The sequence below is a fragment of the Thamnophis elegans genome, chromosome 6 (assembly GCF_009769535.1).
Source record: "Thamnophis elegans isolate rThaEle1 chromosome 6, rThaEle1.pri, whole genome shotgun sequence".
Taxonomy (NCBI): Eukaryota; Metazoa; Chordata; class Lepidosauria; order Squamata; family Colubridae; genus Thamnophis; species Thamnophis elegans.
In genome coordinates, this window is record NC_045546.1 from 78,082,412 (window position 1) to 78,094,766 (window position 12,355).

A 12,355-nucleotide genomic window follows, 5' to 3' on the forward strand; every position below is an offset into this window, starting at 1 on the left:
ATAATGAAATAAGAGAAAGTGTGGCAGGCCAAAATTCTAAAAGGAATATAATTGCAGGTCTGACACAGGATTCATGGGAGTCTGGACTGATATTTGTGGACATTATGAGTGTCTTAAACCAATGCCTACTTTCACTGAGAAAGAAGATGGCATCTTCTGAATGAGCCCTGACATTATTTTACTAGATGAATATTGAAACCACGCTGCTGCAATTCTAAAGGGCTTCCAAATAAACTTATTTGAGCGTGGCTTCTTTGTGCAGATGCACCATCAAATATTAAATCAAGATATCCTTAACAAATGTGACCCCCAGAGCTTGCACTATATCTACAGGCCTGGAATTGATTTAAATGCATTTGAGGATGAGAAAAGTGGCCATTCTTAGGCCTTTTATGCAAAATCACACTTAAAGCAGAGTTTTTCAAACTATGTTCTGTGAGAGTCTAAGGCAGTGGTGGGATTCAAATAATTTAACAACCGGTTCTCTGCCCTAATGACCATCTGGGTAGGTGGGGCTCGGTGGTCATGTGACTGGGTGGGCGTGGCCAACTCAATGTCACTCGGGTCGATGGACGCTTCGCCTTAGCTGTTACAATATAATAAGGGTTAACCGGAGAGGCAGTTTCTGTAAGCAGGTCAATAAAGATTAGGCTAGAAACAACACCAGAATGTTTCCTTCCTGCCTTCCTTACAGGATTAGCCCTGTAAAGTGGAAAAAAACAAAAGGAGATTTCTCCCAACAATCGGTTCTCTGAACTACTTAGAAAGTTACCAACCAGTTCTCCCGAATAGGTGCGAACTGGCTGAATCCCACCACTGGTCTAAGGGCAAAAACAAAATAAAAAAATCACTAAATCATACAGTCACTAATTTTCTTATTACTAGAATTTTGCCTTATTCCAGGATGTATATATTTAAACTAACAAATTCTGTAGTCTAAAAAAAAGTTTGAAAACTCCTACCTTAGAATACATGATTTAGGAGCACAGCAAAAAAAAAGGTAAATGAATGACATGAATTAAATATGACACCTACTGTCATATTTAATACTCACAAACATGCTATCTATATTCCCTTTTGCTTCTGTTCTGTGTGCTTTCACAATGCATACATGTAGAGAAACTGCATGAACACATACTGGTGTATATTTCTTGTTTTTCTTCCCTAATCTATTATATCTTCTCTCTACTTTCTTCCCACCATTTCCTTACACTTTGGGGAGTAAGATGGGGAGGAGGGGAGGGGAGAAATCTTGCTTTCAGAGGCTAAGACCAAATCTCATAAAAAGAAGGATTCACCCTAGTTTACAAGTTATTGAACACTACAAAAAACTTAGCTGAAAGGCCCCATAGCTCCAGTCTTTAAAAACCAGAAATTGGCAGACCATTTTTAAAGATATTATACACCACAGGTTGTCGACATTCCTTTTCCCAAGGATAAGCACATCAATTATCTATGACTGTAGACAGTACAAAATACAATTCAAATAGTACACACGCACAGTGGAATGTAACTCTTGAGAAGATAAAAACACTACTTACTGTACTAAACTGATTTGTTTATTCATATCTTGTATTTACAGACTGGTGTCACCAGATTATTCTCAGGGTTTTGCAAAACAATTAAAAGCAAGCACATAACAAACTAGAAATAAGTAGGAGAACAATTACTAAAGTAATTTAAAGTAACCAAAAAAATGGCAAATCACAAAATGCAACCCTGACCTCACACCACTTAATAGCAGCAACAATTGGATTTCAAAGACCTTCCAGAAAAATTTAATCTCCACAAACATTAAAATGTTTTTTAAAAAAATCTAAATACAGGTAGTCCTCAGCGACACTTTTTCATTAGCCACTCAAAATTATAATGGTGCTGAATGAGGAGACCTATGCTGGTCCATGCAGCATTCCCACCATCACATGATTTTTCACTTTATAACCGTGTCTCTGAAGTCCCCACTCCCACATACAGGTAACGGAGGACTATCTGTAAATAAAAGAAATGAATAAATATAAAATAAGTAGATTTGTATTTGTATTTATTAGTTTTGTATGCCGCCCACTCTCGGAAGACTCCGGGCGGCTTACAATAAAAAAGGGAAGGGGAATATAAAAGACAATACAACAATTTAAAATTACAGCAACATTCATAGGAGAGCCGAGGTGGCACAGTGGTTAGGGTGCAGTACTGCAGGCCACTTCAGCTGACTGTTATCTGCAGTTCGGCGGTTCAAATCTCACCGGCTCAAGGTTGACTCAGCCTTCCATGCTTCCAAGGTGGGTAAAATGAGGACTCAGACTGTGGGGGCAATATGCTGACTCTGTAAACCGCTTAGAGAGGGCTGAAAGCCCTATGAAGCGGTATATAAATCGAACTGCTATTGCTATTGCTATAACTTAAAGTGGGGCTGGATACTTCAACAGCCCCAGGCCTGCCGGAACAGCCAGGTCTTAATAGCTTTACGGAAGGCCGGAAGGGTAGTGAGGGTCCGGATCTCAACGGGGAGATCGTTCCAGAGGGCCGGAGCTGCAACAAAGAAGGCTCTCCCCCGGGGGGTGGCCAGCCAACATTGGCCGGCAGATGAAATCCGGAGGAGGCCTAGTCTGTGCGATCTAATCTGTGTGATCTAATCGGTCTTTGGGAGGTAATTGGCAGGAGGCAGTCTCTCAGGTAGACAGGTCCGATGCCATGTAGGGCTTTAAAAGAGATACTCTTTTAGATAAAAGAGTAAATACTAAACAGACCACTGTTGACACTATTCTACCAAATGGGGCTGCCACTGAAAACCACTACTTCCAGGACACTTCTCCCCTTCACTCTCATATATATGGGACACCCTAAACATCCCTATTCACAATGAACACGGAAGGTAAACTGGCAGTACAGAAAGGCAGCATTTCTGAGGATGACTGACAGCCCAGCCAAACAGAGCTTTAAAACTGGAACATTGAATCACCTACTGAACATCAACACAATGCCACCTACAGATGCTGTAATATGGCTGTAATAAGCTGTAACGGATGCCTCCTCCTAGTATACAGCTGCCCTGCTCCAACCACAGTTCTCAAGTGGTATCTAAAGGGAGCCCCATGGAAAGAGCACCACAGTAATCTAATCTTGTGATTAGGCATTAGTCATTGTTGCTAAAGCTTTTCGTGACAAAACTGCACTTCTAAGAAGGCAGACATAATGATGCCAAATGTTATAAATTGTTGGTTTTGGTCCACTTGTTATGCACCACTTGTTCTCTACAGGCAGAGTAACTAAACTGTTTTTTTTACAGGTAACTAAATTCACCTTATGTGACTGACAGTTCAATTTTCTACACGTCAACTCAAATTCAATGTGACTTGCTCCCCTGAGAGATACAGGTGGACTGCAGCTTGAATTCAAAAGGTCCAAAAGACTGGTTCACACTAATCACATCCCCATATCAATAATTTGAGATTTCAGAACATCCCTTCTTAATTCCACACCCCTCCCTACAGTTTCAAAGGCAGTTTATATTGCAGATAGTAAGAGCCGAGGTGGCGCAGTGGGTAGAGTGCAGTACTGCAGGCCACTTCAGCTGACTGCTAGTTCGGCTGTTCAAATCTCACCGGCTCAAGGTTGACTCAGCCTTCCATCCTTCCGAGGTGGGTGAAATGAGGACCCAGACTGTGGGGGCGATATGCTGACTCTGTAAACCGCTTAGAGAGGGCTGAAAGCCCTAGGAAGCGGTATATAAGTCTAATTGCTATTGCTAGATTGAGAAAAGATTGTTCTTTGGAGAAAATTTGCATTATATTTTCTCCTGCCATCCTGCTTCCCCTTCCCTCCCTCTCTCCCTCTCATCTCACAACACACTCCCTACTTTTTACCAATCTCCAAGTCAATTTTACAGACTATCTATTTTCAATACTTTGTAACAGCAATAATTGTAGGCACTTATGATTCACATACATTGATAAATACCACTACAAAATAAATTCTTTTATTTAATGAGACTCATTTCCAAGTAAATATATCTCAACTCAGTGGTTCAGATTACAAAAAATGCAAGAAATTGCCCATTGAAAAGTATCACACTTGGAAGAAATAAAAGGTATCTTCACTGTATCTGCACAGTGTTTTATGTCTTGATGTTGAGTTATGTATCTTGATGTTGAATCAAAAAGGATAACCTGTTTTGTACTTTAATTCTTGCAGTTATGATAATATCCTTTCAGATATAATCTTGCCTCAGCCAGTATTCATTGTATAATAACGACCCTCTGGGTAGTTTTTATAATGAATCATGTACAGCCTTCCAATTAATCTTCCCGTATGCAGCCATGTACAATTATATCAATACAACCTATATAAATTTATTTTAAAAAACTATTAATGGGATATTGGTTCGAATGTATACTCAATAGACAAGTCATAGATTTGATGCTTATCTCCGTGTTAGAAAGTATAAGAATATGCTTTTGTAAATAAATCTGGAATCATTTCGACATTTTTCTTGCCTGAAAATTTAATAGATCATGAACACCATGATGGCATTGAAACCTCAAGGTCTTCATAGACATATATCATGAAAAACAAAACAACTCTTCCTTCCTGAGCATCTGCCTGCAATTCTGCAGCAGGAATGGAAAATCTGTAGGCAGAATGCCAAAAGTTTATCCCAAAACTTTTTAGTGGGACATATACGAATTAACTCTATATGTTCTTTTAAAAAATCAGAAAAAAATAGGAAATCTTCTTCTTTATATCACTGACCCATCTGATCTGTATCACCAGCTTCCTTAAAACAAGCTTCTCTCAAACATGAAGCGTATTTTGTTGTCCACCCCTCATAAGCCATCCTTACCACCAGCATCATACTGCCAACATTTAATTAATTTTCAATTCTATTTTTGTTTTACTGAAACAATTGTTGCTGTTACAATTTGATTCTTCAGTACATATTGTTCAGGCAGGCCTGGGGGTGATGAGTTCCCTCCCCTCTCGACATGTATGGTTGTGCGACTGTTGTTTACTTTTATTATTTGTATTTTGTTTATGTTCCCCTTTTTCCCCCTTGAATTGTTCGCCGCCCTGAGTCCTCCCGGAGAAGGGCGGCATACAAATAATAAAATTCTATTCTATTTTATTCTATTCTATTCATTTAAGCATGGCTCGTTTTTAAAAAAAAGAAACATCTCCAAACTATCCATTTAGTTCCTCTATTGCAGGAGTGTCAAACTTGTTGATGACACGTTGTGGTCATGTGATGTATTGCAATTCCCGCCCCCTTCACTAAATCAGCGGCGGCGTGGCCAGCGCATGACACAACTGGCCCGCAGCCCGTGAGTTGGACAGCTCTATTGCAACTGTTTCCATTCTGGAGACAGGTGGTGGTTTAGAAAGTTACTGCAGGTCATTTTTGGAATTTGTAAAATAAAAGAGATACTTATTTAAGGCCATCTTTGTTTTTAAGATGAACGCACTATCTTCTCTTGAGATTTGGCAATCTCACAAAAAAAATATTTCATTGTTTTTTTCTTTAAAATAAAAATAAATCCCTAATTTATACGGTAGTCCTCAAAGGTCTTTGAGGATAATACAGTTAATCTATGTAAAAGAAAATACTCAGAATTGACTCCTATTGTTTCACTATAAACATCAAGGCAATTTTTCTATGATAAAAATGCAGAGTAGGACAGTAGAAACTCTACCTTGACCGAATAGTAAGTTCTTCCCAAATATTCCAGCATACACACACACACACCCCATATAGAGCCAAGACAAAAAAACGGCTACAAATATCTGCAGCAGAAGAGGAAATGATTTGACAACAGTAATAATTTTGCAAAGATCAAGCATCAGATAAAAGTGGCAGGAAGACTGCTGTGATAATTCAGTCAAGAGGTGATTAAGACATGCACTGGCTTTATGAGCATATGCTGTAATATTAGACTAGCTGTTCACTGTGGAAGTTCATACAGAGTCTCCCTTTCCTTTATCTTCATCAAAATCCAATCAAGTAGGTTGTGAAGCATAAAGGATCACCCCTATTTTTCCAGTTGCATGATAACAAGAATAGCAAAGGTTTGGATCAGTGTTTCCCAAACTTCTGACATATGCGTACCCCTTCTATAATTTTCGTAACACTGAGTACCCCTCATAAAAAACACATTAAACATCTCCGCGGCTCAACGTCAACTGTTAATGTTCCCGCAGTTTAAAAACGGCCGAACCCGAGCTGCGCGAAGGATGCGCAGAAGTTCCGAGTTGCGATACGATGTACGATGGCCCCAGTTCCCATGTAAAAACTGCGATACGTGCCTATTTCTTTCCTTGTTCTGTGGGCGCAGCTAAGCACGGTGCAGTGGATATTCCCACGTGATCCCCACCAAACTCCGGTTCAACGGGTATCCCCACCAAACTCTTCCCGTACCCCTGGGGGTACTCGTACCACACTTTGGGAAACACTGGTTTAGATCAGCGAGGGGAATAATTCAATTTAATATACATTTAAACTCTGGGCAAATAATCTATATTAGTTATTCATGCTCTTGTAATCTAGTACAGGTAGTACTCGGTTTACAAACAGTTCATTTAGTGATTGTTCGAAGTTACAAAGGCATTGAAAGTGACTTATGACCATTTTTCTTCTTATGACCATTGCAGTATCCCCATGATTACATGCTCAAAACTCAGATGCTTGTAAACTGATTCCTATTTATGATGGTTGCAGTGTTCTGGGGTCATGTGATCACCTTCTATGACAAACAAAGTCAATGGGAAGCCAGATTCACTTAACCACTCCGTTACTAACTCAACAATTTCAGTAATTCACTTAACAACTCTGGCAAGAAGTCGTAAAATAGGGCAAAGCTCACTTAGCAAATGTTTCACTTAGCAACAGAAGTGTTGGGCTTAATGGTGGGCATAAGTCAAGGACTACCTGTACTCTACAATTTCAAAAGTAAATTTATTCTGTGCAATTTAGAGCCAAAATTATAGTTGTCTCATGATGATGTTTGGCCTTCTGTGCATTCATCTACCGTATTTTTCACTCCATAAGACACCCTTCCCCCCTCCAAAGAAAAGTGGGTGGAAATGTCTGTGCATTTTATGAAGCTATAAATACAGGCCGCCACCGCAGGGTCCTTTTACAGTGCTGAACCCCGCCTCTTCTGTCTTTTTCATTGCCTGTTTTCCTCCTCTAAACTTAGGTGCATCTAATGGTCAGGGGGTTCACCGACAAAAGCACGCCCGACTAAACCGCGGTGACAAAACCGCGAGTTCTGAACCGCGCCGACAAATGAGCGCTGAATCACGCCGACAACAGCGCGCAGACAGAAGGGTGTTGTAAACCTAAACCTAACGCTAACCCTAACCTTAATTTAAATCGCCCTTCTCTTGACACGCTGTTGTAAATCGCCCTTCTGTCGACGCGCTGTTGTCAGCGAGTTGATGACGTCGCGGTTTTAGCGACACGGTTTTGTCATGCGCGTTTTTGTCGGGTCACGTCGTCAGGGGCATCTTACAGTGAAAAATATGGTACTTCTATTTTATCTGAACAAGTTCATTTAAATTCAACTTGAATTCCTGGAAAAGCTAAATGCATATTATTTGTTTATTCAGATATACACAGAATGGCTTATTAATTCTAACCTAAAATTATCACTAATGCATCTTGCATTTAATAAAGTACTGGAGTCAAAACCAGAATAAATGGACTACTTTTAAATATTCCTAAATGTTAGCTTTTAAACTATTACTTCAGTTCTTGTTTCAATATTTCTTGATTTCCTATTTTTTCAAAGCCAGTCCCTAAACTATTGAACATTGTGTCTCTTGTCCTAAAGGCGCTTCCAAAATCTTAATGCAAAACATGTTCGCTTATTCTGTTTAATTCACTGAAATTCTCTCTCAAATATTTCATGCTTCAGAATGCATTGAATGATGTAAACTATTACAACATTTTTACTGGGTCTGGCGCACGTAAGCAAGTAAATAGCTGCTTTTTAATTTACCCATTAGAAAAGGTTTGCATTAAGTACAGTAAAGAAACTTTTGAATAGCTACAGGGAAGTGAGGAAAGATAATCTTTTAAAAAAATGGAACAGCATATTCTATGAGTTTGTTAAACTATTTTTTTTAAATATTTGAATAATTCTAACCATCATTTAGTTTGGAAGCAGCAGAGCAACTTCTGTTTCAAATCATTTCCCCCCATTAACCACAGACCATAAATCCAGAAGAATATATAATCATGTCTTATATGCATTCTGTAAATAAATTGATACAGGAAAAAAAAAGTCATAGTAGTTTATCATCCAACATAACTATTAGTCTGTTTAGAATTTTAAAAAGAACGCTTCACCAAGAATGCCTGTAAGATCCAAATACATTTTTATCAGTTTTTCTCCCAGTTTCCATTCATCCTGGCCTCAAATTCTGTCCACACCCACAGACTTAACATTCAATAAAATTAATGCTGCGATTCAGCAACCTTCTTAGTCCTGCTGAAATGTACTTCCCGAATAGGGATTAATCCAGAAGCAGACTGACTTTCCCAGTTCCTTTGGATAGCCACTGATGGCCACCAAGCCAAGATGATCAAAATGCTCCCTGTGAAATGAATGAGAACTGCAGATAATGAAGATACTACTACTTCAGCTAGTTCAACCCTTGCAAGTCTTAATTTGTGTGCTCACAAGTTCCAAACGTATCTTACATTTCACTGGGAAATAAATTTTACTGGTTCCAAAGGCACAGATTTACCAATACTCAATCGTCTTTCCAGTACATGTTCTCAGAATGGCTCTATTCTAACTTTGTATTTATAAAGTCGATGGGGCGACTTGAAGAATAACTTCAGAGAGCTGCAGATGAATTGCTCTTATTGAATTTGCTGAATTGTTCGGAGGCCGGAGAAGTGCTGCTTTTATAAGATTTACGGGCCGCGCATCGACCTCGATTAAGGTTAACATTCCTGTAATGTATATCCCCCCACCACTCACCCTACTGAGGTTGCGAGTGAAGGCTACAGCGGGATGCACTGCTAATCCTCCGGAAGGCAGTCAAAATGCTTCCAAGGATTGTTACCAAATGAAAGAACACTCATGGTGATTTGCACGCATAACGCTCAACGACAGCGAGCATATATCCAGTTATGTTTCATGCCAAACCAGCGACGTGATTCTTAAATCTTAAGAACTGATGCACAAAAACTTGCAACCAAACGACGTGCTTGATGAAATGGAGGAGAGTTGTTGTTTTTTTCCCCCCTTGCTTTGTTCTGTACGTGTTGTTTTGTTTAAAAAGAACCAATATATATATATATTTTAAAAATATATATGCCTCCCATCGCACCCTCCAGCAACCCTCCTGCCTAGGATTGGCAGAGAAATCTTTCTGCCTTCTATTTCCCCCATTACTTATTGGTTTATATAAGTATTAGATTTTAAATCATTATATTCCTTTATGTGGGACATTGGAGGGGGGGGGGGTTTCCATTCGTAAGCGATATCTCCTACTCGATTTACAAGAGCTGGCTGGAGAATTCTGAGCGTTGAAGTCCACAAGTCTTAAAGTTGCCAACTTTGGGAAACCACTGTACTAGAATGAATAATATATTGTTAATATTATATTTATTATAAACATAAGTAACATACAATAGTAACTGCCAGGTGATGCAGGGGCTAAAGTACCGGATTGCAGGCTAACTCTGCCCACAGCCAGGAGTTTGATCCTGGCGGGGCTCAAGGTTGTCTTCAGTTTTCTATCCTTCTGGGGTTGATCAAAATGAAGACCAGGCTGTCCCAAAGGTGCTTTTTTTCAAAAGGCAACTAGACTTCCTTGGTATTTTTCCTTGAAGACATTTTGCTCCTCATCCAAGAAGCTTCTTCAGTTCTGAAGTGAAGCTGAAGACGAACTTGGGATGAGAAGCAAAGTGTCTCCAAGGAAAAACACCAATCGAGGTCGATGCGCGTCTTCCAAGGATTACAGTTTTGCGAGGCTGGGTGAGCGTGAAAGCAAAACAAAAAAGTTATTTGCACGACTCCTGGGCCCCGAGAGAAAGCCAAAAAAAAAAACGAAGCACAAAGGCCGGGCTGGAGTTCTAACCGGACCGAAGATCCTCCAGTTTGGAAGTCTGGAAACCAAAGTGGTTTGAAGTCGGTTTTCGTTCCCCCCCCCCCAAACTTGGGCTCGGGCCAAAACCCAGCCGTTCCGGGAGACGCTTCCTAAGTTCTTTCCGGAGGGAGCGAAAGCAAGCGCGGGAGCGCGCAGAGAGAGGAGGGGAAAGGGGGGGAAGGAAAGAAAGAAAAGGGATTCTTGCTCCAGGCTACTTTAAAATGCTTTTTTTTTTTCTTTAAACCGATGCAAACACGCGTGAGCGCGCGCGCACGTATTGCACCGGTTCTCCCCAACTCCGGTCGCTTTCCCACGACGCCCCCAGATTGGGGGGGGGGGGAGAGTTGGGGCAAGCAAGCAGAGCCCCCCCGAAAAATGCACTTTCCTGGAGAAGCCGTCTGTTTTCTAAGGCCGCTCTCCGGAGGGAGCGCGGATCCTATGCACCCGAAATGGGGCTGGGGGGGGGGTGCAGAGGGCGCGCGGGTATCCTAAAGCTCCTTGCCGGCGGGAGAGAGAGAGAAAGAGAAGGACGGAGCGATCGGGTTGAGATCAAGGCTTTCCTTGCCTCCTTACCTGCGCCACGAGCGGCACCAGGGTCTGCTCCACCGAGCGCGAACGGATCTGCAGCCCCAGCATCGGTTCCCAAGCCAGAGCCGGAGCGGGCGGCGAGCGCGGCCACGCGAGTCCGCAGCCGCCGCCGCTGCTGCTGCTGCTAACCCCGGGAAACGCGGCCATTGCTCCGGCGCTGCACAGCTCGCTCTTTTTCCCCGACTCTCCCGCCCGCACGGGACCTGCCGGGGAAGAGGAGGAGGAGGCGGAGGCGGGAGGCGAAGCCGAGGCTCGCTTGCTTTGACTGAGCTCCGCCCGGTCTCCACCTCCTCCTCCTCCTCCGTCTTCCCGCCTTCTGCCCTCGCCCTTCCCTCCAGCTGCAAACGGGACGCGGGTCTCCCCCCTTGCAGTGGTGGGTTTCAAAAAATTTTCAAACCTACTCTGTGGGTGTGGCCTCCTGTGTGGGAGTGGCTTACCGGCCATGTGTTCTTTATCTATCTATCTATCTATCTATCTATCTATCTATCTATCTATCTATCTATCTATCTATCTATCTATTTATCTATCTATCTATCTATCTCCCCACTCCATCCATCCATCCATCCATCCATATCTATCTATCTATCTATCTCCTTCCTTTTATCTCTCTGTCCCTTTTTCCTTTTTTTCTTTCATCTCTCTCTCACACTTTTTCTTTCTTTTTTATTTATTTATTTATTTCTTCCTTTCTTTCTCTTTCTCTCTCTGTGTGAGTCTGTCTGTCTGTCTGTCTGTCTGTGTGTGGTGGGTTTCAAAAAATTTTCAAACCTACTCTGTGGGTGTGGCCTCCTGTGTGGGAGTGGCTTACCGGCCATGTGTTCTTTATCTATCTATCTATCTATCTATCTATCTATCTATCTATCTATCTATCTATCTATCTATCTATCTATCTCCATCTCCATCTCCATCTCCATCTCCATCCAACCATCCATCCATCCATCCATATCTATCTATCTATCTATCTCCTTCCTTTTATCTCTCTGTCCCTTTTTCCTTTTTTTCTTTCATCTCTCTCTCACACTTTTTCTTTCTTTTTTATTTATTTATTTATTTCTTCCTTTCTTTCTCTTTCTCTCTCTGTGTGAGTCTGTCTGTCTGTCTGTCTGTCTGTGTGTGGTGGGTTTCAAAAAATTTTCAAACCTACTCTGTGGGTGTGGCCTCCTGTGTGGGAGTGGCTTACCGGCCATGTGTTCTTTCTCTATCTATCTATCTATCTATCTATCTATCTATCTATCTATCTATCTATCTATCTATCTCCATCTCCATCTCCATCTCCATCTCCATCTCCATCTCCATCCAACCATCCATCCATCCATCCATATCTATCTATCTATCTATCTCCTTCCTTTTATCTCTCTGTCCCTTTTTCCTTTTTTTCTTTCATCTCTCTCTCACACTTTTTCTTTCTTTTTTATTTATTTATTTATTTCTTCCTTTCTTTCTCTTTCTCTCTCTGTGTGAGTCTGTCTGTCTGTCTGTCTGTCTGTGTGTGGTGGGTTTCAAAAATTTTTGGAACCTCTTCTGTAGGTGTGGCCTGCTTTCTGGTGGAACCTCTTCTAACCGGTTCGGTAGATTTGACGAACCGGTTCTACCGAACTGGTGCGAACTGGTAGGAACCCACCTTTGCCCCCTTGGTGTGATCTCGCCGATCCTTCGAGCGGGGAAAATT

At 41.4% G+C, this 12,355-nt stretch overlaps 1 protein-coding gene across 1 annotated transcript in view; it reads right to left on the minus strand.

The window, feature by feature from the left end:
- CTNNAL1 (catenin alpha like 1) overlaps positions 1-10,922 on the minus strand; it is a 66,198-nt gene extending 55,276 nt beyond the window's left edge. The window contains exon 1 of the mRNA XM_032219349.1: positions 10,672-10,922. Coding sequence (XP_032075240.1) covers positions 10,672-10,833 — 162 coding nt within the window. The 5' untranslated portion in view covers positions 10,834-10,922. The remainder of the gene's footprint in view (positions 1-10,671) is intronic.
- Between the last annotated feature and the right edge of the window lie 1,433 nt (positions 10,923-12,355).